A 24450-nucleotide genomic window follows, 5' to 3' on the forward strand; every position below is an offset into this window, starting at 1 on the left:
AAGCATGTGGTTTGAGGGACCAAGCATAACTAAGGTTTTGTTTAATACTTAGTAAAAGGAATCTAAGTATTAATTAACTCAAAGCATGTGGTTTGAGAGACCAAGCAGAACTAAGGTTCTATTTAAAACTTAGCAAAAGGAACTGAAGTATTAATTTATACAAAGCATGTGGTCCGAGTGACAAGGCATAACTATGGTTCTGTTTAATACTTAGTAAAAGGAACTGAAGTATTAATTTACCTGAAACTTCTGTTCCGATAGATAAAGCATAAATAAGGTTCTGTTTAATATTTAGTAAAAAGAACCTAAATATTAATTAAACCAAAGCATGTGGTCTAAGAGACCTAGCATAACTAAAGTTCTGCTGAACATTTAGCAAAAAGAACTGAAGTATTAATTTACCCAAAGCATGTGATCCGAGAGACAAGGCCTAACCAAGGTTCTGTTTAATACTTAGTAAAAGGAACTGAAGTATTAATTTACCCAAAGCATGTGGTCCGAGAGACCAAGCATAACCAAAGTTCTATTTAACCCTTAGTAAAATGAACTGAAGTGTGAATTTACCCAAATCTTATGGTCTGGGAAACCAAGCATAAACAAGGTTCTGTTTAATACTTAGTAAAATGACTTGAATTATTAATTTACCCAAAGCAAGTGGTCCGAGAGACCAGGCGTAACTAAGGTTCTATTCATAACTTAGTAAAAGGAACTGAAGTATTAATTTTCCCAAAGCATATGGTCCAAGAGACCAAATGTAATGACCTAGTCAACACAAAAAAAAAAAAAGAAAATGGGGTTAAGGTCAGATGTTTTTTAGTTCCCACGTGCCCCACCTAACCCCACTACCCATCATTCTCAACCACTCATTTTCACACTATCCATTTTCTCTCTTTGGCCGGCTCTTTCACTTCACTTCTTTTCTTTCTTTTTTTTTCTTTCTCTCATACGCTCCTCTCTACTCTCATCTTCTCCACCGACACTTCCACACCACCACCACCATTTCCACCATCGTTTTCCGACAAGATCACCAGAAAGTTTTTGGGAACCCATAAACACCTTCACATCTTTTATTTAGGGTAAAAATCTCTCATCTTTTTGTTGGGTTTTGCACTTTTGCTTGAGGTTATTTTTATCTAAGGTTTAATAAGGATACCCATGTGATTTATGAGCATTGGAAGTGATATTTATGTGTTTTTATGTATGGGTTTTGTATTGGTGGAATTATTTGATGAATGGGTATATACTTTGTGCTATTGATGACTACTTAAGGTTTATGTATGGTGGAAAATTTAGGGGTTTTAAGTTATAACATGTGATGGTTGGTAAATTTAATTTTTCCATTGCCATCGGGTTTATTTAGAGTTAGTTGAAGTTCTAAATTTCTTATCTTAGAGGATATATTGATTTTGCTTTCATGGGTCTCTTAATGATGTAGTGTAAATTTTATGGAAGCTAGTCATAATGTTGGAGATGATATTAAATGGGTTAAATTTGTAAATTGGAGTTTATGCCTTGTGAATCTAATTGTTGAGAAACTTTGGAAGTAGAATATATTATTATTGATGAGGTTAAATACTAGGCTTGCCTAATTAAGTGATTATTTGGCAATTCCTAAATTGTGGCTAGATGCAATTTCAAGCTCTATGCTTATTGTGATAGGTTTACTTGATATTGTTTAGGTTCTAGCTAATCTCCTTGGAGCTTGGAGAATTAGGATTTTGCGGTTGCGAGGTAAGTAGCTTTTTAATGGAATTTTGAAAAATAATCATGTTGCATAAATGTTGTTTTTGGGTTAGACACTTTTGGAAACTACCTATGAAAACTATATTTTCCTAAAAATTATTGTGTCGTAACCTTAATATATATATATATATATATATATGATTATATATATGAAAATGCATCATATTTGGTATCGCATTTGGGGAATGCATGAACTGTTGATATGGAAAAATGAGCATCTTTTATTTAATCTTAGATAAGGAAATCTTAGATTTTATGGTATATTAGAAAATTTAAAGATGCTTATCTCATCTTGTTATGTGGGAAATTGTTAGAAAATCTTTTGACAAGAATGAAGTTGAAAACCTTACAAACTTTGTGGAAGTTAGATTATTTAAGGTTTTTCTGAAACTACCTGGTTATAAACTATGTATTTGAAAGGAAATGTATACCTGTGAGCTTTATGTGGTTTTGATACCATGCCATGTGTGATTTCCCGGTGATCACCCGATTTCGTTTCCGTAGTCTTTGTGACAATGGAATCAAATCTAGGTCAGTGTCCTTTCACTTTGGATGACGCGTTCTTCCTTGCTGTCCATGGGGGGAAGAGGTTCCTTGATTGTGTGTGGGTGAGGCTGCTGTCCATGGGGCCAAAAGACCACATGCAAGAGAGGTCCTATTTGACGCGCTCTCTCTACTGCCCATGGGGGGAGAGAAAAACCTTGAGGGTATGGGTGAGGCTGCTGTCCATGGGGCCAAGAGTCTGCATACTAAAGAGGACAATGTCATGCCAGTTGTGAATGGGTGGATCCCCTGACCGGTTTATGTGGTAGTGTGGTATATTTGTGATAAGTTACCTTATGTTAGATATTATGGCTTTGGAAATTATATTGTTGGTGCTCACAGATTATAGTATATAGTTTCAAGGTATTTACTTTGAGAAACTTTGTGTTTCATTATTTAATCATTCTTGTCATATTATTATTATTGAAGATGAAACTTGCATTTTCCCCACCCCCATTAAATATGCTACTTACTGGGCTCTGTCTCATTCCTTTATTTTATAAACTTTTCAGAGCAAGCAACAATCTTTTTAGACAGCTTTTTGGGTGGCTAATAGTAGTTAGACTAACTACTAATGGAGGCCGAACTTTTTGAATGGATATATTAGATGGTGTACATCTTAGACTAGGCTTGACTCATTCTTTTGTGTATTATAGTGGTTATGACTGTATTCCCACTGATGGGACAAGCTGTTGATATGTAATTGTTTATTCAGGCCTCTATTCTTTTGTGGCCAATGGTCCTTGCAATTAATGCTTAAAGCTCTGACTTACTCTGTGAGTATATTCTATGGGATTATTATGATAATTCTTGATGTTGGCACTTGATAGGATTTATGTGGATTGAATTGTCAAAAAGGAAATATTTACAGGTATTTGAGATGTCTTTCTCATGCTTTGGACCCTTCGGGGTTCGAGGCGTGACACCAGACATAACGAAGGTTCTATTTAACACTTAGAAAAATGAACTGAGGTATTAATTTACCCAAAGCATATGGTCCAAGAGACCAGGCATAACTGAGGGTCTATTTAACACTCTTATTAAAATGAACTGAAGTATTAATTTACCCAAAGCGTGTGATATGAGAGACCATGCATAACTAAGATTCTGTTTAACACTTAGTAAAATGAACTAAAGTATTAATTTACCTAAAGCATGTGATCTAGGAGAATAGGCATACCTAAGGATCTATTCAGCATGTGGTTCGAAAGACCTGGCATAACTAAAGTTCTGTTTAATACTTAGTAAAAAGAACTGAAGTATTAATTTAACGAAAGAATATGGTCCGAGAGACCAGGCATAACCAAAGTTCTTTTTAAAACTTAGTAAAAAGAACTGAAGTATTAATTTACGCAAAGCATGTGGTCCATGAGACCAGGCATAACCAAGGTTCTGTTTAACACTTAGTAAAATGAATTGAAATATTAATTTACCCAAAGCATGTGGTCCAAGAGACCAGGTATAACTAAGGTTCTGTTTAACACTTAGTAAAAGGAACTGAAGTATTAATTTACGTAAAACATATGGTCCAAGAGACCAGGCGTAACTAAGATTCTGTTTAACACTTAGTAAAATGAACTAAAGTATTAATTTACCTAAAGCATGTGATCTAGGAGACTAGGCATACCTAAGGATCTATTCAGCATGTGGTTTGAAAGACCAGGCATAACTAAAGTTCTGTTTAATACTTAGTAAAAAGAACTGAGGTATTAATTTAACGAAAGAATCTGGTCCGAGAGACCAGGCATAACCAAAGTTCCTTTTAAAACTTAGTAAAAAAAACTGAAGTATTAATTTACGCAAAGCATGTGGTCCATGAGACCAAGCATAACCAAGGTTCTGTTTAACACTTAGTAAAATGAATTGAAGTATTAATTTACCCAAAGCATGTGGTCCAAGAGACCAGGTATAACTAAGGTTCTGTTTAACACTTAGTAAAAGGAACTGAAGTATTAATTTATGTAAAACATATGGTCCAAGAGACCAGGCGTAACTAAGATTCTGTTTAACACTTTGTAAAATGAACTAAAGTATTAATTTACCAAAAGCAAGTGATCTAGGAGACTAGGCATACCTAAGGATCTATTCAGCATGTGGTTCGAAAGACCAGGCATAACTAAAGTTCTGTTTAATACTTAGTAAAAAGAACTGAAGTATTAATTTAATGAAAGAATATGGTCCGAGAGACCAGGCATAACCAAAGTTCTTTTTAAAACTTAGTAAAAAGAACTGAAGTATTAATTTACGCAAAGCATGTGGTCCATGAGACCAGGAATAACCAAGGTTCTGTTTAACACTTAGTAAAATGAATTGAAGTATTAATTTACCCTAAGCATGTGGTCCAAGAGACCAGGTATAACTAAGGTTCTGTTTAACACTTAGTAAAAGGAACTGAAGTATTAATTTACGTAAAACATATGGTCCAAGAGACCAGGCGTAACTAAGGTTCTGTTTAACACTTAGTAAAATGAACTAAAGTATTAATTTACCAAAAGCATGTGGTTCGAGAGACTAGGAATAACTAAGGTACTGTTTAATACTTAGTAAAAGGAACCTAAGTATTAATTAACCGAAAGCATGTGTTCCGAGAGACCAAGCATAACTAAGGTTATGTTTAACACTTACTAAAAGAAACTCAAGTGTTAATTTACACAAAGCATGTGGTTTGAGAGACTATGCATAACTAAGGTTTTGTTTAATACTTAGTAAAAAGAACCTAAGTATTAATTAAGCCAAAGCACATGGTTTGAGAGACCTAGCATAACTAAGGCTCTGTTTAACACTTAGTTAAAACAACTGAAGTATTAATTTACCCCAAGCATGTGGTCCGAGAGAGCAGGCATAACTAAGATTCTATTTAATACTTAGTAAAAGCAACTGAAACATTAATTTACTCAGAACATGTGGTTTGAGAAGCCAGGCATAACAAAGGTTCCATTTAAAACTTAGTAAAATGAACTAAAGTATTAATTTACCAAAAGCATGTGATCCGTAAGACAAGACACAACCAAGGTTCTGTTTAATACTTAGTAAAAGAAACTTAAGTATTAATTTACTCAAAGCATGTGGTTCGAGAGACCAAGCATAACAAAGGTTCTATTTAAGAATTAGTAAAAGGAATTTAAGTATTAAGTAACCCAAAGCATGTGGTCCGTGGGACCAAGCATAACTAAGGTTCTGTTTAACACTTAGTAAAAGGAACTGAAGTATTAATTTACCTAAAGCTTACGGTTCGATGTACCAGGCATGACTAAGGTTTTGTTTAACATTTAGTTAAATGAATTGTAGTATTAATTTAACCCAAGCATGTGGTTCGAGAAGCCAGGCATAACTATGGTTCTGTTTAACATTTAGTAAAATGAACTGAAGTATTAATTTACCCAAAGCACGAGGTCCGAGAGAGAAGGCATAACAAAGGTTCTATTTAATACATAGTAAAAGAAACTTAACAATTAATTTAAAAAAAAGCATGTGGTTCGAAAGACCAAGCATAACTAAGGTTCTGTTTAATACTTAGTAAAAGGAATCTAAGTATTAATTAACCCAAAGCATGTGGTCCGAGAGACCAAGCATAACTAAGGTTCTGTTTAATACTTAGTAAAAGGAACTTAAGTATTAATTCATACAAAGTATGTGATCTGAGAGACAAGGCATAACTAAGGTACTGTTTAATACTTAGTAAAAGGAATTGAAGTATTCATTTACCTAAAATTTCTGGTTTGAGAGACAAGGCATAGCCAAGGTTCTGTTTAATACTTAGTAAAAAGAACCTAAATATTAATTAACCCAAAGCAAATGGTTTGAGAGACTGGGCATAACTAAAGTTTTCCTTAACATTTAGTAAAAAGAACTGAAGTATTAATTTACCCAAAGCATGTGGTCCGAGAGACAAGGCGTAACCAAGGTTCTGTTTAATACTTAGTAAAAGGAACTGAAGTATTAATTTACCCAAAGCATGTGGTTCGAGAGACCAGGCATAAGCAAAGTTCTGTTTAACCCTTAGTAAAATGAACTGAAGTATTAATTTACCGAAATCGTATGGTCCGAGAAACCAAGCATAACCAAGGTTCTGTTTAATACTTAGTAAAATGACCTGAAGTATTAATTTACCCAAAGCATGTGGTCCAATAGACCAAGCATAAATAAGGTTCTATTCAGCACTTAGTAAAAGGAACTGAAGTATTAATTTCCTCAAAGCATATGGTCCGAGAGAACAGACATAACGAAGGTTCTATTTAACACTTAGTAAAATGAACTAAGGTATTAATTTTCCCAAAGCATGTGGTCCAAGTGACCAGGTATAACTGAGGTTCTGTTTAACACATAGTAAAATGAACTGAAGTATTAATTTACCAAAAGCACGTGGTCCAAGAGACAAGACTTAACAAAGGTTCTGTTTAATACTTAGAAAAAGAAACATAAGTATTAATTTACCCAAAGCATGTGGTTGGAGGGACCAAGCATAACTAAGGTTTTGTTTAATACTTAGTAAAAGGAACTTAAGTATTAATTTATACAAAGCATGTGGTCCGAGAGACAAGGCATAACTAAGGTTCTGTTTAATACTTAGTAAAAGGATCTGAAGTATTAATTTACCTAAAACTTCTGGTATGACAGACAAGGCATAACTAAGGTTTTGTTTAATACTTAGTAAAAAGAACCCAAATATTAATTAACCCAATGCATGTAGTCTAAGAGACCAGGCATAACTATAGTTCTGCTTAACATTTAGTAAAATTAACTGAAGTATTAATTTACCCAAAGCATGTGGTTCGGGAGACAAGGCCTAACCAAGGTTCTGTTTAAGACTTAGTAAAAGGAACTGAAGTATTAATTTACCCAAAGCATGTGGTCCGAGAGAGTAGGCATCACCAAAGTTCTGTTTAACCCTTAGTAAAATGAACTGAAGTATTTATTTACCCAAATCATATGGTTCGAGAAACCAAGCATAACCGAGGTTCTGTTTAATAGTAAGTAAAATGACCTGAATTATTAATTTATCCAAAGTAAGTGATCCGAGAGATCAAATATAACTAAGGTTCTATTCAGCACTTAGTAAAAGGAATTGAAGTATTAATTTCCACAAAGCATATGGTCCGAGAGACCAGACATAACTAAGGTTCTTTTTAACACTTATTAAAATGAACTAAAGTATTAATTTACCCAAAGCGTGTGATTCGGGAGACCATGCATAACTAAGATTCTGTTTAACACTTAGTAAAATGAACTAAAGTATTAATCTACCTAAAGCATGTGATCCAAGAGACTAGGGATAGCTAAGGATCTATTTTGCATTTGGTTCGAGAGACCAGGCATAACTAAAATTCTGTTTAATACTTAGTAAAAAGAACTGATGTATTAATTTACCCAAAGCATATGGTTTGAGAGACTAGGCATAACCAAAGTTCTTTTTAACACTTAGTAAAATGAACTGTAGTATTAATTTACCCAAAGCATGTGTACTGTGAGACCAGGCATAACCAAGGTTCTGTTTAGCACTTAGTAAAATGAATTGAAGCATTAATTTACCCAAATCATGTGGTCCAAGAGACCAGGTATAACTAAGGTTCTGTTTAACACTTAGTAAAAGGAACTAAAGTACTAATTTACGCAAAGCATATGGTCCGAGAGACCTGGCGTAACTAAGATTCTGTTTAACACTTAGTAAAATGAACTTAAGTATTAATTTACCCAAAGCATGTAATCCGAGAGACATGGCATAACTAAAGTTCTGTTTAATACTTAGTCAAAGAAACTTAAGTATTTATTTACCCAAAGCATGTGGTACGAGAGACTAGGAATAACTAAGGTTCTGTTTCATACTTAGTAAAAGGAACCTTAGTATTAATTAGCCTAAAGCATGTGGTCCGAGAGACAAAGTATAACTAAGGTTATGTTTAACAATTACTAAGAGAAACTTAAGTGTTAATTTACCCAAAGCATGTGGTTTGAGAGACCTAGCATAACTAAGGTTCTGTTTAAAATTTAGTTAAATGAACTGAAGTATTAATTTACCCCAAGCATGTGGTACGAGAGAGCAGGCATAACTACGATTCTGTTCAATACTTAGTGAAAGGAACCGAAGTATTAATTTACCCAAAGCATGTGGTTCGAGAAGCCAGGCATAACTAAGATTCTGTTTAACACTTAGTAAAATGAACTAAAGTATTAATTTACCCAAAGCACGAAGTCCGAGAGACAAGGCACAACAAAGGTTCTGTTCAATACATAGTAAAAGAAACTATAGTATTAATTTACCCAAAGCTTGTGGTTCGAGGGACCAAGCATAACTAAGGTTCTATTTAATACTTAGTAAAAGGAATCTAAGTATTAATTATCCTAAAGCATGTGGTCCGAGAGACCAAGCATAACTAAGATTCTGTTTAACACTTAGTAAAAGGAACTTAAGTATTAATTTATACAAAGGATGTGGTCTGAGAGTCAAGGCATAACCAAGGTTCTGTTTAATACTTAGTAAAAGGAAGTGAAGTTTTAATTTACCTAAAACTTCTGGTCCGATAGACAAGGCTTAACTAAGGTTCTGTTTAATAATTAGTAAAAAGAACCTAAATATTAATTAACCTAAAGCATGCGGTCTAAGAGACCAGGCATAACTAAAGTTCTGCTTAACATTTAGTAAAATGAACTGATGTACTAATTTACCCAAAGCATGTGATCCGAGAGAAAAGGCCCAACCAAGGTTCTGTTTAATACTTAGTAAAGGAACTGAAGTATTAATTTACTCAAAGCATGTGGTCCGAAAGACCAGTCATAACCAAAGTTCTGTTGAACTCTTAGTAAAATGAACTGAAGTATTAATTTACCTAAGTCATATGGTCCGAGAAACCACGCATAACCAAGGTTTTGTTTAATACTTAGTAAAATGATTTGAAATATTAATTTACCCAAAGAATGTGGTCCGAGAGACCAAGCATAACTAAGGTTCAATTCAGCACTTAGTAAAAGGAACTGAAGTATTAATTTCCCCAAAGCATATGGTCCGAGAGACCAGACATAACTAAGGTTCTATTTAACACTTAGTAAAATGAACTGAGGTATTAATTTATCCAAAGCATGTGGTCCAATTGACCAGGCATAACTAAGGTTCTATTTAACACTTAATAAAATGAACTGTTGTATTAATTTACCCAAAACATGTGGTCCGAGAAACCAAGCATAACCCAGGTTCTGTTTAACACTTAGTAAAATGACCTGAAGTATTAATTTACCCAAAGCATGTGGTCCGAGAGACCAGGCATTGCTAAGGTTATATTCAGCACTTAGTAAAAGGAACTGAAGTATTAATTTACCCAAAGCATGTGGTCCGAGAGACCGAGCATAGCTAAGGTTCTATTCAGCACTTAGTAAAACGAACTAAAGTATTAATTTTCCTAAAGCATGTGGTTCGAGAAGCTAGGCATAACTAAGGTTCTGTTTAACACTTAGTTAAATGAACTGAAGTATTAATTTACCCAAAGCACGCGGTCCGAGAGACAAGGCACAACAAAGGTTCTGTTTAATACCTAGTAACAGAAACATAAATATTAATTTACCCAAAGCATGTGGTTCGAGGGACCAAGCATAACAAAGGTTCTGTTTAACACTTAGTAAAATGAATCTAAGTATTAATTAACCCAAAGCATGTGGTCCGAGAGACCAAGCTTAACTAAGGTTCTGTTTAACACTTAGTAAAAGGAACTTAAGTATTAATCTATACAAAGCATGTGGTCCGAAAGACATGGCATAACTAAGGTTCTGTTTAATACTTAGTAAAACTAACTAAAATATTAATTTACCTACAACTTCTGGTCCGACAGATAAGGCATAACTAAGGTTCTGTTTAATACTAGGCATAACTAAGGTTCTGTTTAATACTTAGTAAAAAGAACCTAAATATTAATTAACCCAAGGCATGTGGTTTGAGAGACCAGGCATAACTAAAGTTCTGCTTAACATTTAGTAAAATGAACTGAAGTATTAATTTACCCAAAGCATGTGGTCTGAGAGACAAGGCCTAACCAAGGTTCTGTTCAATACTTAGTAAAATGAACTGAAGTATTAATTTACCCAAAGCATGTGGTCCGAGAGACCAGGCATAGGCAAAGTTCTGTTTATCCCTTAGTAAAATGAACTGAAGTATTAATTTACGCAAATCATATGGTCCGAGAAAGCAAGCATAACCAAGGTTCTGTTTAATACTTAGTAAAATGACCTGCATTATTAATTTACCCAAAGGAAGTGGTCCGAGAGACCAGACATAACTGAGGTTCTGTTTAACACTTATTAAAATGAACTGAAGTATTAATTTACCCAAAGCATGGGGTCCAAGAGACCAGGCATAACTGAGGTTCTGTTTAACACTTATTAAAGTGAACTGAAGTATTAATTTACTCAGAGCATGTGATCCAAGAGACCATGCATAACTAAGTTTCTGTTTAACACTTAGTAAAATGAACTAAAGTATTAATTTACTTAAAGCATGTGATCCTGGAGACTAGGCATAACTAAGGATCTATTTAGCATGTGGTTCGAGAGATCAGGCGTAACTAAATTTCTGTTTAATACTTAGTAAAAAGAACTGAAGTATTAACTTACCCAAAGCATATGGTCCGCAAGAGTAAGCATAACGAAAGTTCTTTTTAAGACTTAGTAAAATGAACTGAAGTATTAATTTACCCAAAGCATGTGGTCCGTGAGACTAGACTTAACCAAGGTTCTGTTTAACATTTAGTAAAATGAATTGAAGTATTAATTTACCCAAAGCATGTAGTCCGAGAGACCAGGTATAACTAAGGTTCTGTTTAACACTTAGTAAAATGAACTGAAGTATTAATTTACCCAAAGCATGTGGTTTGAGAGACCTGGCATAACTAAAGTTCTGTTTAATACTTAGTCAAAGAAAGTTAAGTATTAATTTACCCAAAGCATGTGGTTCGAGAGACTAGGAATAATCAAGGTTCTGTTTAATACTTAGTAAAAGGAACCTAAGTATTAATTAACCTAAAGCATGTGGTCCGAGAGGCCAAGCGTAACTAAGGTTATGTTTAACACTTACTAAAAGAAATTTAAGTGTTAATTTACACAAAACATGTGGTCCGAGAGACCAGGTATAACTAAAGTTTCGTTTAATACTTAGTCAATGAAAGTTAAGTATTAGTTTATTATAGACAAATACAAAAAAAAAAAAAAAAAAAAAAAAAAAATCCAATAAAAGAACATTTCACATCAAAATTATGCCCAACAATCTTTAATGGAATAAAGATAGCAATACAAAAATGTGAACAAAAAAATCTTAAATACCCTTATGCATATCAACACACACATAGTGGCCGAAGAAAGAAACAAAAATAATACTAATGGTAAAATAACAATGATAATGGATAAAAGAGAGAAGAAAATGCACTTGCATATTCACTTCTTTAAAGAGTCAAGAAGGTGATGTTGCACCAGGAAAAAAAATGGATTAATAATTTTGGTTGAGATAGGAGTTTTTGTGTTGAGAAGAAAGAAAATGGGGCAATGGGCTGGCACTAGAAGCTACAACAAAGCTCCGTAGGTACCTAAAGATGAAAAAAAATTGTAATTATGTTGGGAAATGGGTTGTCAATGATGCTAGAGAGTGAGTTATTATCCATTGGATTAATTATAAAATTTTTGGACAATGATGAAGATCAACTATTAGTCATTATCTTTTGGACTAACTATAAATCTTAGAAATAATTGGGGTGGACAAATAATAAAGTTTTGAACAATTGAGTAGGCCAACTAAAAATCCATTGGACTAACTAGAAATCATAAAAATAATTGGGGGGCCAGTTCTAATTTTTTGGGAGGACTATATCCTATTACTAGTATAGTTGTAGGAGAAAAAAAAATTTTGGGGGGAGCAATGTAGCTCTGCCCCTGCATGCACTGTGATACAGAGGTCTAGAAATATAAAAAAATTTCACAATGTTTTTCATTAATATTGAGAAAGACAAAATGTTCGTAGAAGTTGTATCAATATTATATCTAAACCAGAAGTGATATAATTGTATAAGAGAAATGTTACATTTACAACATTTTCTCAACATTTTCATAATAAATTTTATGTGACAAAACCACCGTGCATCTTTGGTGAGGTGGTCACTCCACAAGTATAATTGCTTGTGGGATGTGGGGACAAGGGCCGGAGTTCTAGTCTCTAGAAAAGAGAAGTAGAACATCTATCTTGTATAAAAAATAAAAAATAAAAAATTATGTGACAATAAATCCTATGTAGTAATTGTATGTGGTAAATTTGTAAAAATTTTGTATCTATAACATTAATGTTAGTGTGATATTAATACATGAGACTTTGGATTTTGTCTATTAATACTCTCTCTTAATTTGACTTTGAAATTTGGATGCTTTTTGTTTTGTATAATACTAATCATTGAAAATAAACTATTATCATAATTATGTGATATTTTGAATAGAGTTTGTGGTGTGCTTTCATATTAAAACTCATTTCCACTTTATTGTGCATACGTGGGTGCATGCTTGTTTCTTAAAAAAATAAAAAAATAATAAAAAAATAAATAAAAAATAAAAAAAACTCGTAAAATTTTCTGTTATCAAATAAAGAGTATTCTAAAAATGAGTTGGTGTCTTGGCCTAAAATAAAACGCAATCATTATATAGCAAACCATATAATTTGAAATTCTATATTATGATTATTATCTATAAAAGAGAAGATGAAAGAGAAATATTAAACAAAGATTAAAACCGAGATGGAGAAATAACACAACAGACTAAATTTGTTCAACGTTTTGGCTTACATCCTGTAGTATAAAATCCCAAATGTCTATTATATATCTTTATTATTTTAATTATGTATCATTAAATATAATCAAGTACGTATAAAAATATAATATTAAAAGAAAAAAAAGTACATCACAAACTCTTCTAAAAAGAGTCATAGTAACTTTTAAGCGAGAATGAACAAGTTATACTACATATAACATATTTTCTTAATATAGATTATTATAACATGATTGGCCTATATTCACGTTATAAAGCTCAAAATAACTACATGGTTATATCACGAGATATACTTCAATACAATAGGACTTAGATGGTACTCCTAAATGTATCGTATATTACAACACATATCAATCTTACGACACCATATATTACAACGCCATATCAATAGTATAGGCAATATTACTGTAAAAATTCTACAAGTTTGCAAAGAGTCTTATAGTTCAACTCTTGTAAGGACGGAGCTATGGGGTGGGACCGCCATGATCCCCCTAATTTTCTAAAATACTTGTCTTAGTACTAATAAAATCATAAATCTATTTGTAAATATCCTTATCAGCACCCTCAGCTTTGTATTTTTCTCTCACTAGTTGTTTGGCTCTCTATCTCTCTCATTCTTTGTTATGCTTGAGTTGAGAAGTAAATTAAGTAACTGGAAAAATGTTAAAACCACAACTTTTTACACTGTTTGCCATGTGACGAGTTGTGAGTAGTGGAAATGTAAACTCACTATTTTTTCTTCACCACTCACAACTTACCATGCGACGAGTTATGACAAAAGTTGTGTAAAAAGTTGTAATCATAGCATTGTTCAAGTGATTGATTGTGTATGTTAGAAATGTAAAAAAAATAAAAAATAAGAAAAAATAAAAAATAAGAAAAAATAAAAAAATTTTGATACCTATGTCAACAATGTGCTTTACAGCTGCATAATTCTACTACCACAGTTATTTCCATAACTTTGTCACAACTTCTTAACATGGCGACTTGTGAATGGTAGAATTATGGACCCATGTGAACCTCTACGTATTATTTTATATAATTTAATATGTGTGACTATTTTGTTGATTAAGTTGTGTATATGTTTTGAGTAATACTACAAACACTAAACTTTCACGACATTTGTTCCAATAGTTGAGTTGACAAGCTTGTAATGATTCTTATCTGAACTCACTGTTGACATCACTTTACCACCAACCACTAACAATCTCCCACATTATTAGGGAATGTGAAAAAAAAATTTGGTGTGTTTTTAGACTCTCTCATATGTTTTTGATACCATTCATATCTTTTGTTAAAAAATGTCAAAGTTGCTATAAATTTTAGGACAAAAAAATTTTAAATTAATATAATAATGAATTTAATTAGTTTCACTTCAATAACAAAATAAATAAATGCAATTTGATGGACCAATATAAATCAATATTGCTTCCTCAATGAAAATTACGATGATAAATATTGATTAATATGATACAAGAATATCTTGTTAATTAGAAATTTTATCATTTGAAAGCTTTTTTTATTTAAGCTTTTATTTTAATATTTAATTTGGCCCCTTCGGAAAAAAATTTGGTTCCACCACTGTGTAACGTTGGCCCCTTGAACCGGGGATGCAAAAAATAATCTATTTTGCATCATCAAACTCTATTTTATCTATTTTATTAACTTATTTTACAACTCACTTTACATCCCAGTTTTTATTTTTACATACAACCTAATAGAATAATATAAATTGCTTAATAAAATAATAAAAGGTATTATTATTTCTTTTTCCCCCACTCACTTTTTCTTTTCACACACAACCACACATTAAAATAATATATATATTTTTTACAACCTATGAATAGTAAAGTTGCATCAATTTTTTTTAAATTTACAAACCGGAATGTAGTGGCTTTTGGGTAGCTTAGATTGTAAAATAGCAAATGGAGGAACCTAACGTTGGCCCCTGAACCTAAAGTTATAACTGCGTCCCTGACTTCTTCCACTATTGAGTAAACAAAAAGCAAAAACTAGGAGGAAAAAAAAAAAAAAAAAAAAAAAAACCCCACGAGTCTATAAATACTAACCAGTTTTTCATCATTCCTAAAAATTAAACTTTATTAACAGTATGGAATTATTGTTGTATCTGTTTGGGTTGGTGGGCTTCCTCTTTATACAATCTTTACATGATATCATAGTAGTTGCCGACACCTTTTCTTCTACGCAGTCACTCTGCAATGAAGTTGAGAGGTCAGCGTTGTTGCAGTTTAAGGAAAGCATTGTCGTTAACAACTGTGCATCTCATGATCCTTATTCTTTCCCAAAGGTTGCATCATGGAAGCTTGATTGAGTTAGTGGCGGGGATTGCTGCTCATGGGATGGGATAGAGTGTGATAAGGACAGTGGTCATGTCATCGGCCTCGACCTCAGTAGTAGCTGTCTTTATGGTTCTATCAACACCAATAGCAGCCTCTTCAGCCTTGTTCACCTCCAAAACCTTAATATGGCCTTTAATGACTTCAACAATTCAAATATCCCAGTCGGATTGGCCAATCTTTCCATGCTAAAACATCTTAACCTCTCCAATTCATCATTTTCTGGCCAAATTCCATCACAAATTTCTGGACTGTCCAATCTGGTTTCTCTTGATCTATCTTTCAATATTGATTCATCTTACCAAAGGTTGTTGAAACTCACAAGTCCCAATTTCAGCAGCCTACTTCCAAACTTAACCCGCATTGAAAAACTTCATCTCAGTTATGTTGACATGTCATCCACAGTTCCCTCAGTCTTAAACAATTTATCTTCTTTGACCTCTCTCCATCTTGATGATTGTGGATTGCTTGGTGAATTCCCACCAGGCATTTTCCAGCTACCAAATCTGAAGTTTCTTTCTGTGCAGGGCAACGAGTATCTCACAGGCCATTTGCCCAACTTCGAACGGAACAGCACCCTTGAAGCTATACATCTCGGAGAGACGAGTTTCTCTGGCGAGTTACCAACTTCAATTGGAAACCTCAATTCCCTGAATGAATTGGAAATCTGGAGCTGCAATTTCTCTGGGCTTCTTCCATTTTCACTTGGTAGCATTAGCCATCTTAAGGTTCTCGATCTTACAAACAACAGTTTTAGAGGCCAGGTCCCTTCTTCATTGGAAAACCTTTCCCAATTGACTTACTTGTCACTTTGTCAAAACAATTTCAGTGGCAGTAACTTTCCTAGGTTTGGTGAGTTGAACAAACTCAAGTATTTGATCATTTGCAACTTCAATTTAAATAGTCAGATTCCTTATCTTGCCAACTTGACCCAGCTTGGTTTTTTACGCCTTTCATCCAATCAATTAACTGGTCAAATCCCATCTTGGCTTATGAACCTTACCCAATTGATCCATCTAGACCTTTCATTTAATAAGCTGCATGGTCCTATTCCAAGCTCAGTCATTCAACTCAAAAATCTTGAATTTCTTCACCTTTTCCGAAATCATTTGAGCGGAACAGTGGAGCTGGACATGTTTGCTAAGCTTATAAGAAAGTACAGAAACTTTGAAGGAGAAATGGAGAAATGATATGCGAGAGAGAGAATGAAAAATTCTGATTTCAATTTGATAAATGAATCTATACAAGCTCTGCGTCTAAATACCAAAAACAGAGACCTGGAAAAATCCCAAAACAGTTACATCCCAAATCAGTTACAGCACGTGTGTCATTCTGTTATTCCACGTGTGAGACTCTTCCAACTTAAATACATGGAAAGCTACAAGTAGTTTTACATACAGAAAATACAAAACTACAACAACTAAACTACACTAATGTCGTTTAGACAGAAATATTATTTCTTCGCTGCTTTCTTCTTTTGCTTCATTTCTTTTCTATCTTTCTGATGTGAGCTGCTGCAATCTTGATACTCCCCCTCAAGATGAGAATTGGGATTATGGATATCCACAATACACATCTTGGATAGTAATGCTTGCAACTGCTGGCCACTAAGAGCCTTTGTGAGGAGATCAGCTAGCTGAGAATGAGTGGGAGTAAAAAACAAACGAATGACCTTATCTTCAACTTTGTCCCGAACCAAGTGGCAATCTATTTCTATGTGCTTGGTTCTTTCATGAAACACAGGATTCTCACCTATGTATATGGCTGCTTGATTGTCACAGAAAAGCATAGCAGGTTTAGGATGAAAAACCTCCAAATCCTTTAGCAAAGCCAGAAGCCAAGTTATTTCACATGTAGTGATTGCCATGGCTCTATATTCTGCCTCAACAGAGGAACGAGAGACTATAGATTGCTTTTTGGTCTTCCATGAAATGAGTGAATCACCTAAGAAAATACAAAATCCAGTAGTAGATCTTCTAGTGTCAATGCATGAAGCCCAGTCTGCATATGTGTATGCCTTTAAATGTAAATCTGATTTGGATGAGAAAATGATGCCCTAACCAGGAGTTCCTTTAAGATATTGCAGCACTTTATAAGCTGCATCCAGATGAGGTTTGCGTGGCTTGGACATAAATTGGCTCAATTTTTGTACTGAGTAAGCAATGTCTGGTCTAGTTATGGTGAGATACAACAATCTCCCTACTAGCCTTCTGTAAACACTAGGATCAGGCAGTAACTCCCCACAAAACTTGCTTAACTTCAAATTTTGTTCCATAGGAACCTTTCTTGGTTTGCAGCCTGACATCCCAGCATCTTTAAGTATCTCCAAGGTGTATTTCCTTTGGCATAAACAAATGCCTTGTTCTGATCTGGCCACTTCAAGACCAAGGAAAAATTTCAGGTTTCCAAGGTCTTTCAACTTGAATTCTTGATCCAAAAACACCTTAAGTTCTTCAATAGCATGAGCATCATTGCTGGCAATAAGGATGTCATCAACATACACCAAGAGAGCTATAAAAGACTGATTAAACTTCTTGGTGAATAGAGAGTAATTTGACTTAGATTGTTTGAAACCACATTTCAAAATGGTAGCTAAGAATTTTGAGTACCATTGTCTTGAAGCCTGCTTAAGTTCATACAATGACTTATTTAGCTTGCACACCAAATGCTCCCCCTTGCTGTGAAAGCCTGGAGGCATATGCATATAAACTTCCTCATGGAGATCACCATGAAGGAAAGCATTGTTCACATCAAGTTGAACAAGGTGCCAGCCCTTCACAGCAGCAATAGCAAGGATAGTCTTCACTGAAGTCATCTTTGCCACAGGAGAGAAAGTGTCAGTGAAGTCTAAACCCTCCTGCTGAGTGAACCCTTTGGCCACAAGTCTGGCCTTGTACCTCTTTACTGTACCATCAGCCTTATATTTGATTCTATATACCCATTTGCACCCAATGGCCTTTTTGTGAGAGGGGAGAGAAGTAAGAGACCAAGTTTGGTTGGATTCCAAGGCTGCAATCTCATCAGCCATAGCATTCTGCCACTTAGGATCCTTGATAGCCTCAGAATAGGATTTTGGCTCAGAAATAGCAGTGATTAAGGAACAAAAATGGGCATATGAAGGTGAAAGACCAGAAGGATTGATATAATCAGAGAGAGGATACTTAATACCTAACATAGAGGAGCTGGAACCAGACTTGATGGTTGAATTGGAGTGATCAAACTTAGCATGAACAACAGTACTGCATTTAAAATCTTGCAAATAAGCAGGAGCTTTACTGATTCTTGTAGACTTCCTTAAGGGTGGAATGGAATCAGGAATAGAAGTAGGGACTGAAGCAGGAATAGAATGAGATATAGGATCAGGTATGGGGTCTACAGAAGGAGGAAGAACAGAATCAAAGGAAGGGGCAGAGGTAGTATCTGGAATGGTAAAGGGTGAAGTAGGGGAAGGTGAGATAGGATTGGATAAAACAGATGTAGAATCTGTAATGGGAGCTGGTGGGGTATGTGAATCAACAATAGGAGTGGCAACAAAAGGTAAAGGGTCAAGGTAAGGGTCTGGGGAAGGAAAAATGTGAGGTAAGGTGATTGTGGAATGAGGGGAAGAAGAGTATGTGGAAGAGATAAAGGGAAAAACAGTCTCATGGAAAAGAACATCCCTAGAGACAAAAATTTTCTTGGTTGCCAGATCAAGCACCTTGAAACCTTTAACCCCATAAGGATAACCCAGAAAAACACATGGTAAGGATCTAGGATCAAATTTTGACCTATTGTGAGACAAAGTAGATGCAAAACAAAGGCATCCAAACACCTTTAGATGATCATAGGAAAGGGTTGTGTTGTATAGTTTCTCAAAAGGAGTTTTGTTGCCAAGAGTAGAAGAAGGCAGCCTATTTATAATATACACAGCAGTTAAGACACATTCACCCCAAAAGGTAAGAGGCATATTGGACTGAAATTTTAAGGCCCTTGCAATGCTTAATATATGTTGGTGTTTCCTCTCCACAACTGAATTTTGTTGTGGAGTGGCTACACAAGAATGCTAATGCAAAATGCCATGCTTAGCATAAAATTCTTTTAGAGTGAATTCCTGAGCATTATCAGTCCTAATAGCCTTGATTTTAGTGCTAAACTGTGTGAATATCATATTGAAAAATGAAATCAACAAGGGTCTGGTTTCAGATTTGGTTTTCATGAGGTACACCCATGTGGATCTAGTGGCATCATCAACAATGGTAAGGAAATATCTAAAACCATCATGAGTGGACTTAGCAAAAGGGCCCCATACATCACAGTGAATAAGATCAAAAGGAGTTGCAGACAGATGATTAAAGAAAGGAAATGGAAAACGTTTCTGTTTAGCAATGGGGCAAAGAGTACAAGTTTTATTGCTATGAACATTGCTTACATCAGGAATACAATCATGTAAGGCATGAAGTTTAGCATCTGAAGCATGTCCTAGTCTAAGGTGCCAAAGAAATGGCTTGGTTATGACAGGAACATTTGAAATGTTATTGACAAAAGTACCAAAAACAGAATCCAAAATAGAAGAAGCTGCAGAATCAGATTTGCAAGGAGTTGTAGATAGCAAGTAGAGGTTGTTATGTAGTTTACCCACTCCAATCGTTTTCCAACAAGAAAGGTCCTGTATAAAACACAAATTGGACAAGAAAATGAAACAACATGACAATATTTTTGTCAATTGATTCACAGAGATCAGATTGAAAGTGAAGGCAGGAACATATAATACATTTTCAAGTATAAGGTTGGCTGTCACTTGAATGGTGCCAATGTGTGTGACAAGAACTCTTTCACCATTAGGTAATTGGACAAAAGATGAGACAGATTTAGTGAACAAATTGACAGAATGAACAATGTGATCTGTTGCCCCAGTATCAAGGACCTAAGTTTGTCTATCAAAAGTTGTTTTACTAGCTGGATTATTTGCAAAAATGGAATGTTGCATACTTAGGCAGAAAGAATCATGAAAAGAGTCACAAAGATTACCTGAAATGGCAGAATTGGCTGTGGCTATGGCATCATTTGAATTACCAGAGGTAGATGCATGAGAATTCAGTAGAGAGAGCAACTGTTGGTACTGCTCTGAAGTGAAAGGAAAGGGATTATTCTGCTGCACAAGTTCAGATTGTCCTTGGTTATCATTTACCATAACCTGATTAGCCTTGGCCACCCGTCCATTTTGCTTGTAGCTTGGAGGAAATCCAACAAGTTTATAGCATTTTTCCATAATGTGACCAAGTTTTCCACAGTGGCTGCATACAGGTCTTCCTTTGGTAGCATTACCCTTGAAATTTCTACCATTGCTGTTGTTTGAATGAGAACCTTGATTGAAGACTTGGTTCTTAACAGCAAGTGCAGCTGATTCAATAGAAGGAGCACCATTAAAGGTTGAAAACCTTTGCCTTTCTTCCTGAATTACCAATGAGAAAGCCTTATCTATTGATGGAACAGGCTCCATCATAAGGATTTGAGTCTTGACTTGTGAATAACAATCACTCAATCGATTGAGAAACTGCATTATTGAATCTTGATGATAAAGCTGCGTAATCTTATCATTTACTCCACAAGTGCATTTGCCACATGAACAGCTTGGCAAAGGCCTGAGATTCAACAGTTGATCCCAAGTAGCTTGAAGATCAGTGAAAAATGTTGTTACTGTAGAATCTCCTTGCATGATAGAGGAAATCTGTTTCTGGAGCTGAGAGATTCTTGGTCCATTTGCTTGTTGGAAACGGATCTTTAGTGCATTCCACACTGCACGAGCTGTGTCTCTGTAAATAACACTAGCTTTGATGTGAGGTGAAACAGAATTTAAGATCCAAGATGAGATCACCGAGTTGCATTTTGACCAAGCTTGCTTCTCAAGCGGTGTAATCGCCATTGCAACAGTGATGGAACCATCAACAAAGCCAAGTTTGCTCTTAGCATCTAAAGCCATTATCATTGCTCTATCCCACGTTGGATAATTATCCTTAGTCAGGTGTGGAGCAACGAGGATCGCACCAGGAGATTCACCATGATGCAAAAAGAATGGACTGTGAGGATCTTCCATTGGAGAAAGCTCGCGATGCGAAGAAGTAGATGAGGAAGTTTCTGTGTTTGACGCCATTGATAAAGGCTCAAGCTCTGATACCATATAAGAAAGTACAGAAACTTTGAAGGAGAAATGGAGAAATGATATGCGAGAGAGAGAATGAAAGATTCTGATTTCAATTTGATAAATGAATCTATACAAGCTCTGCGTCTAAATACCAAAAACAAAGACCTGGAAAAATCCCAAAATAGTTACATTCCAAATCAGTTACAGCACGTGTGTCATTCTGTTATTCCACGTGTGACTCTTCCAACTTAAATACATGGAAAGCTACAAGTAGTTTTACATACAGAAAATACAAAACTACAACAACTAAACTACACTAATGTCGTTTAGACAGAAATATTATTTCTTCGCTGCTTTCTTCTTTTGCTTCATTTCTTTTCTATCTTTCTGATGTGAGTTGCTGCAATCTTGATAAAGCTCAAAAAATTAACTAAACTTCACCTATCACTAAACTACATAACATTCCTCTCCAAAACCAGTCCCAACACTACAGTTCAAAAGTTTAAGCATATAGGACTGGCATCATGCAACTTAAGCGAGTTTCCAGATTTTCTTTGAGAACAAGATGAGCTGGAGTTTGTAGACCTAGCTTACAATCATATTCATGGCCTTGTGCCCAAATGGATGTGGAACACAAGTAAAGAAAATCTGGGCTTTGTGAATTTTTCTCACAACTTCCTGACTGGCTTTGACCAAATGCATGATGTTTTTCCATGGCCTCGTTTAGGCATCCTTGACCTTAAGTCGAACTTGCTGCAAGGACCACTCCCAATTCCACCACCCTCCACCTTCATTTATCTAGTCTCAAACAACATGTTGTATGGCAAAGTTTCATCTTTGATCTGCAGTCTAAATTCACTATATGCCCCAGACTTGTCTCATAACCACTTGAGTGGCACTCTTCCTCCTTGTCTGGGAAACTTCAGTAGTTTCCTATCAATATTGAATCTCCGAAACAACAACTTCCACGGCATGACTCCTCAGGTATGCACGAAAAAGAGCAGCTTAAAGATGTTAGACTTAAGTGAGAATCAATTAGAAGGATGGCTACCAAGATCACTGGCCAATTGTGCAAAGCTAGAGTTTCTTATTCTTGGAAACAATCGACTCCATGATGTTTTCCCTTATTGGTTGGGAAAACTTCCAGAGCTTAAGGTTCTCATTTTGCGATCTAATAGATTTCATGGTGATATGGGGAGTCCTGCAACCAATTTTGAGTTCCAAAAGTTGCGTATTCTTGACCTCTCTTACAATAATTTTAGAGGTAAATTGCCACTTGGATACTTCAAAAATTGGATTGCAATGAAAAATGTCCCAGAGGAACACTTGACGTACATGCAAGCAATTGCCACCATCTCCCTATTGGGTTTTGCATTGAATGAAAATTATGATTACTCAATGACAATAACAAACAAGGGTGTGAAAACAGTGTATGCAAAGATTTTGGACTTCTTCACTGCGGTTGATCTATCATGCAACAAGTTTGATGGAGAGATTCCAGAAGTTATTGGGAATCTGAAGGTGCTTCATTTGCTCAACCTTTCCAACAACTTCCTCACTGATCGTATTCCATCATCCTTGGGGGATCTACATCAATTAGAATCTTTAGATCTTTCTCGAAACAAACTCTCAGGAGAGATCCCACAGCAATTTACAGACCTCATTTTCCTTGAATTTTTCAATGTATCTTATAATAATCTCACAGGTCCTATACCGCAAGGGAAACAATTTAATACATTTCAAATGAGTTCATTTGAAGGAAATTTTGGACTCTGTGGAGACCAAATAACAAGGAAATGTGGCGATTCCAAGTCCTTAGCACCCCCTTCAATTTTTGAGGACGATCATGGATCAGAGTCTCCGTTTGATTTTAATTGGAAAGCAATCCTGCTAGGGTATGGATGTGGACTAATAATTGGAGGGATTATTGGGCACATAATGACCACCAGAAAACATGATTGGTTTATGAAGAATTTTGGAAATAGACGACACCAAAGAGAAATAAGCGCCAAGAGAAGGGGAAGTAGAAACTGAACTTTGCAAGTGAACATGCCCTTTATAGACGGAAATCTTTGTGTATGATGTGGCTTGACCATAGTTTTTTTTTTTTTTTTTTTTTGTGTATTTTTTCTTTTCAAGGGAAGGGGGCTCAAGAGCGTATAAGAGCAAAACTATAGTGCAAATGATGTAATTCAATGAATGTGCAAATTGTATGGGTATAGAAATTTATGTCGATTGAATAAATCCGTAACTTTTCTAGTGGAACAGAGATCAACACTAACAGATATATTAAGTAAAGAGAAAGAGATGGGAAGACATAACAGATGCAGATCGATGGGACGATGCCAACATTTCGCTAACCCGATATGTGGCTGGGCAGCTAAAACTTGAGAGCTTTGAACATTCACATTTGGCAGCTCTTCCTTTAGGCTGCTATGTTAGTTCCTTTTTTTTTAATCAATAGAAATTGGATATTAATCCAATGATAAAATGGTTTTTTTGCAATTGTTATTTTTTATTTTTTATTATGTTTTCTGGGTTCTGTTTTGGTTGTTTATTAGGCTTATGTTCTTGTGAATGAGGAATAGGTTTTCCTGAACCGTAAAAAGAAAAAGACAAAAAATAAAAAATTAAGGGTCAAAGACTTGTTCAAAACATAAATGAAATAGGGATTTTATTCATTTATTTAAATTTTTGGTTTTGTTTTCCCGATTCGTACAAGAAATTAGAGGAATAAGCGGAAAACTATTAAAGGTTTTTTCCTGTCGGTGTTAGTACTTAGAATTGGATTTTCCACTTTTCCTTTGAGCATTGGGATCCTACTCGGCTTCTCATGTTGTCACTTGTCATTGGAATTCTAAAGCTGTTTAGGACTTAAAGAGCATTCTAATCAGCTCTCTTATA

The 24450-nt window shown here is 34.9% G+C and overlaps 2 protein-coding genes and 1 long non-coding RNA gene across 3 annotated transcripts; all 3 read left to right on the forward strand.

Annotated features, from left to right (window-relative positions):
• The first annotated feature begins 1193 nt into the window (after positions 1-1193).
• LOC126721063 (uncharacterized) lies at positions 1194-3104 on the forward strand. Its single transcript, XR_007653801.1, has 2 exons — positions 1194-1731; positions 2799-3104. It is a non-coding gene; the product is annotated as an uncharacterized LOC126721063 (long non-coding RNA).
• A 12449-nt stretch (positions 3105-15553) lies between these two features.
• Positions 15554-16615, forward strand: LOC126721682 (receptor-like protein 6). Its single transcript, XM_050424737.1, has one exon. The coding sequence runs from the start codon at positions 15554-15556 to the stop codon at positions 16613-16615; it is 1062 nt and encodes a 353-aa protein (XP_050280694.1).
• A 5627-nt stretch (positions 16616-22242) lies between these two features.
• LOC126721683 (receptor-like protein 12) lies at positions 22243-23580 on the forward strand. The gene has a single exon (XM_050424738.1). It carries the CDS (start codon positions 22243-22245, stop codon positions 23578-23580), a length of 1338 nt encoding a protein of 445 aa, XP_050280695.1.
• Positions 23581-24450: the final 870 nt, after the last annotated feature.

This window comes from Quercus robur, chromosome 4 (assembly GCF_932294415.1).
Source record: "Quercus robur chromosome 4, dhQueRobu3.1, whole genome shotgun sequence".
NCBI lineage: Eukaryota > Viridiplantae > Streptophyta > Magnoliopsida > Fagales > Fagaceae > Quercus > Quercus robur.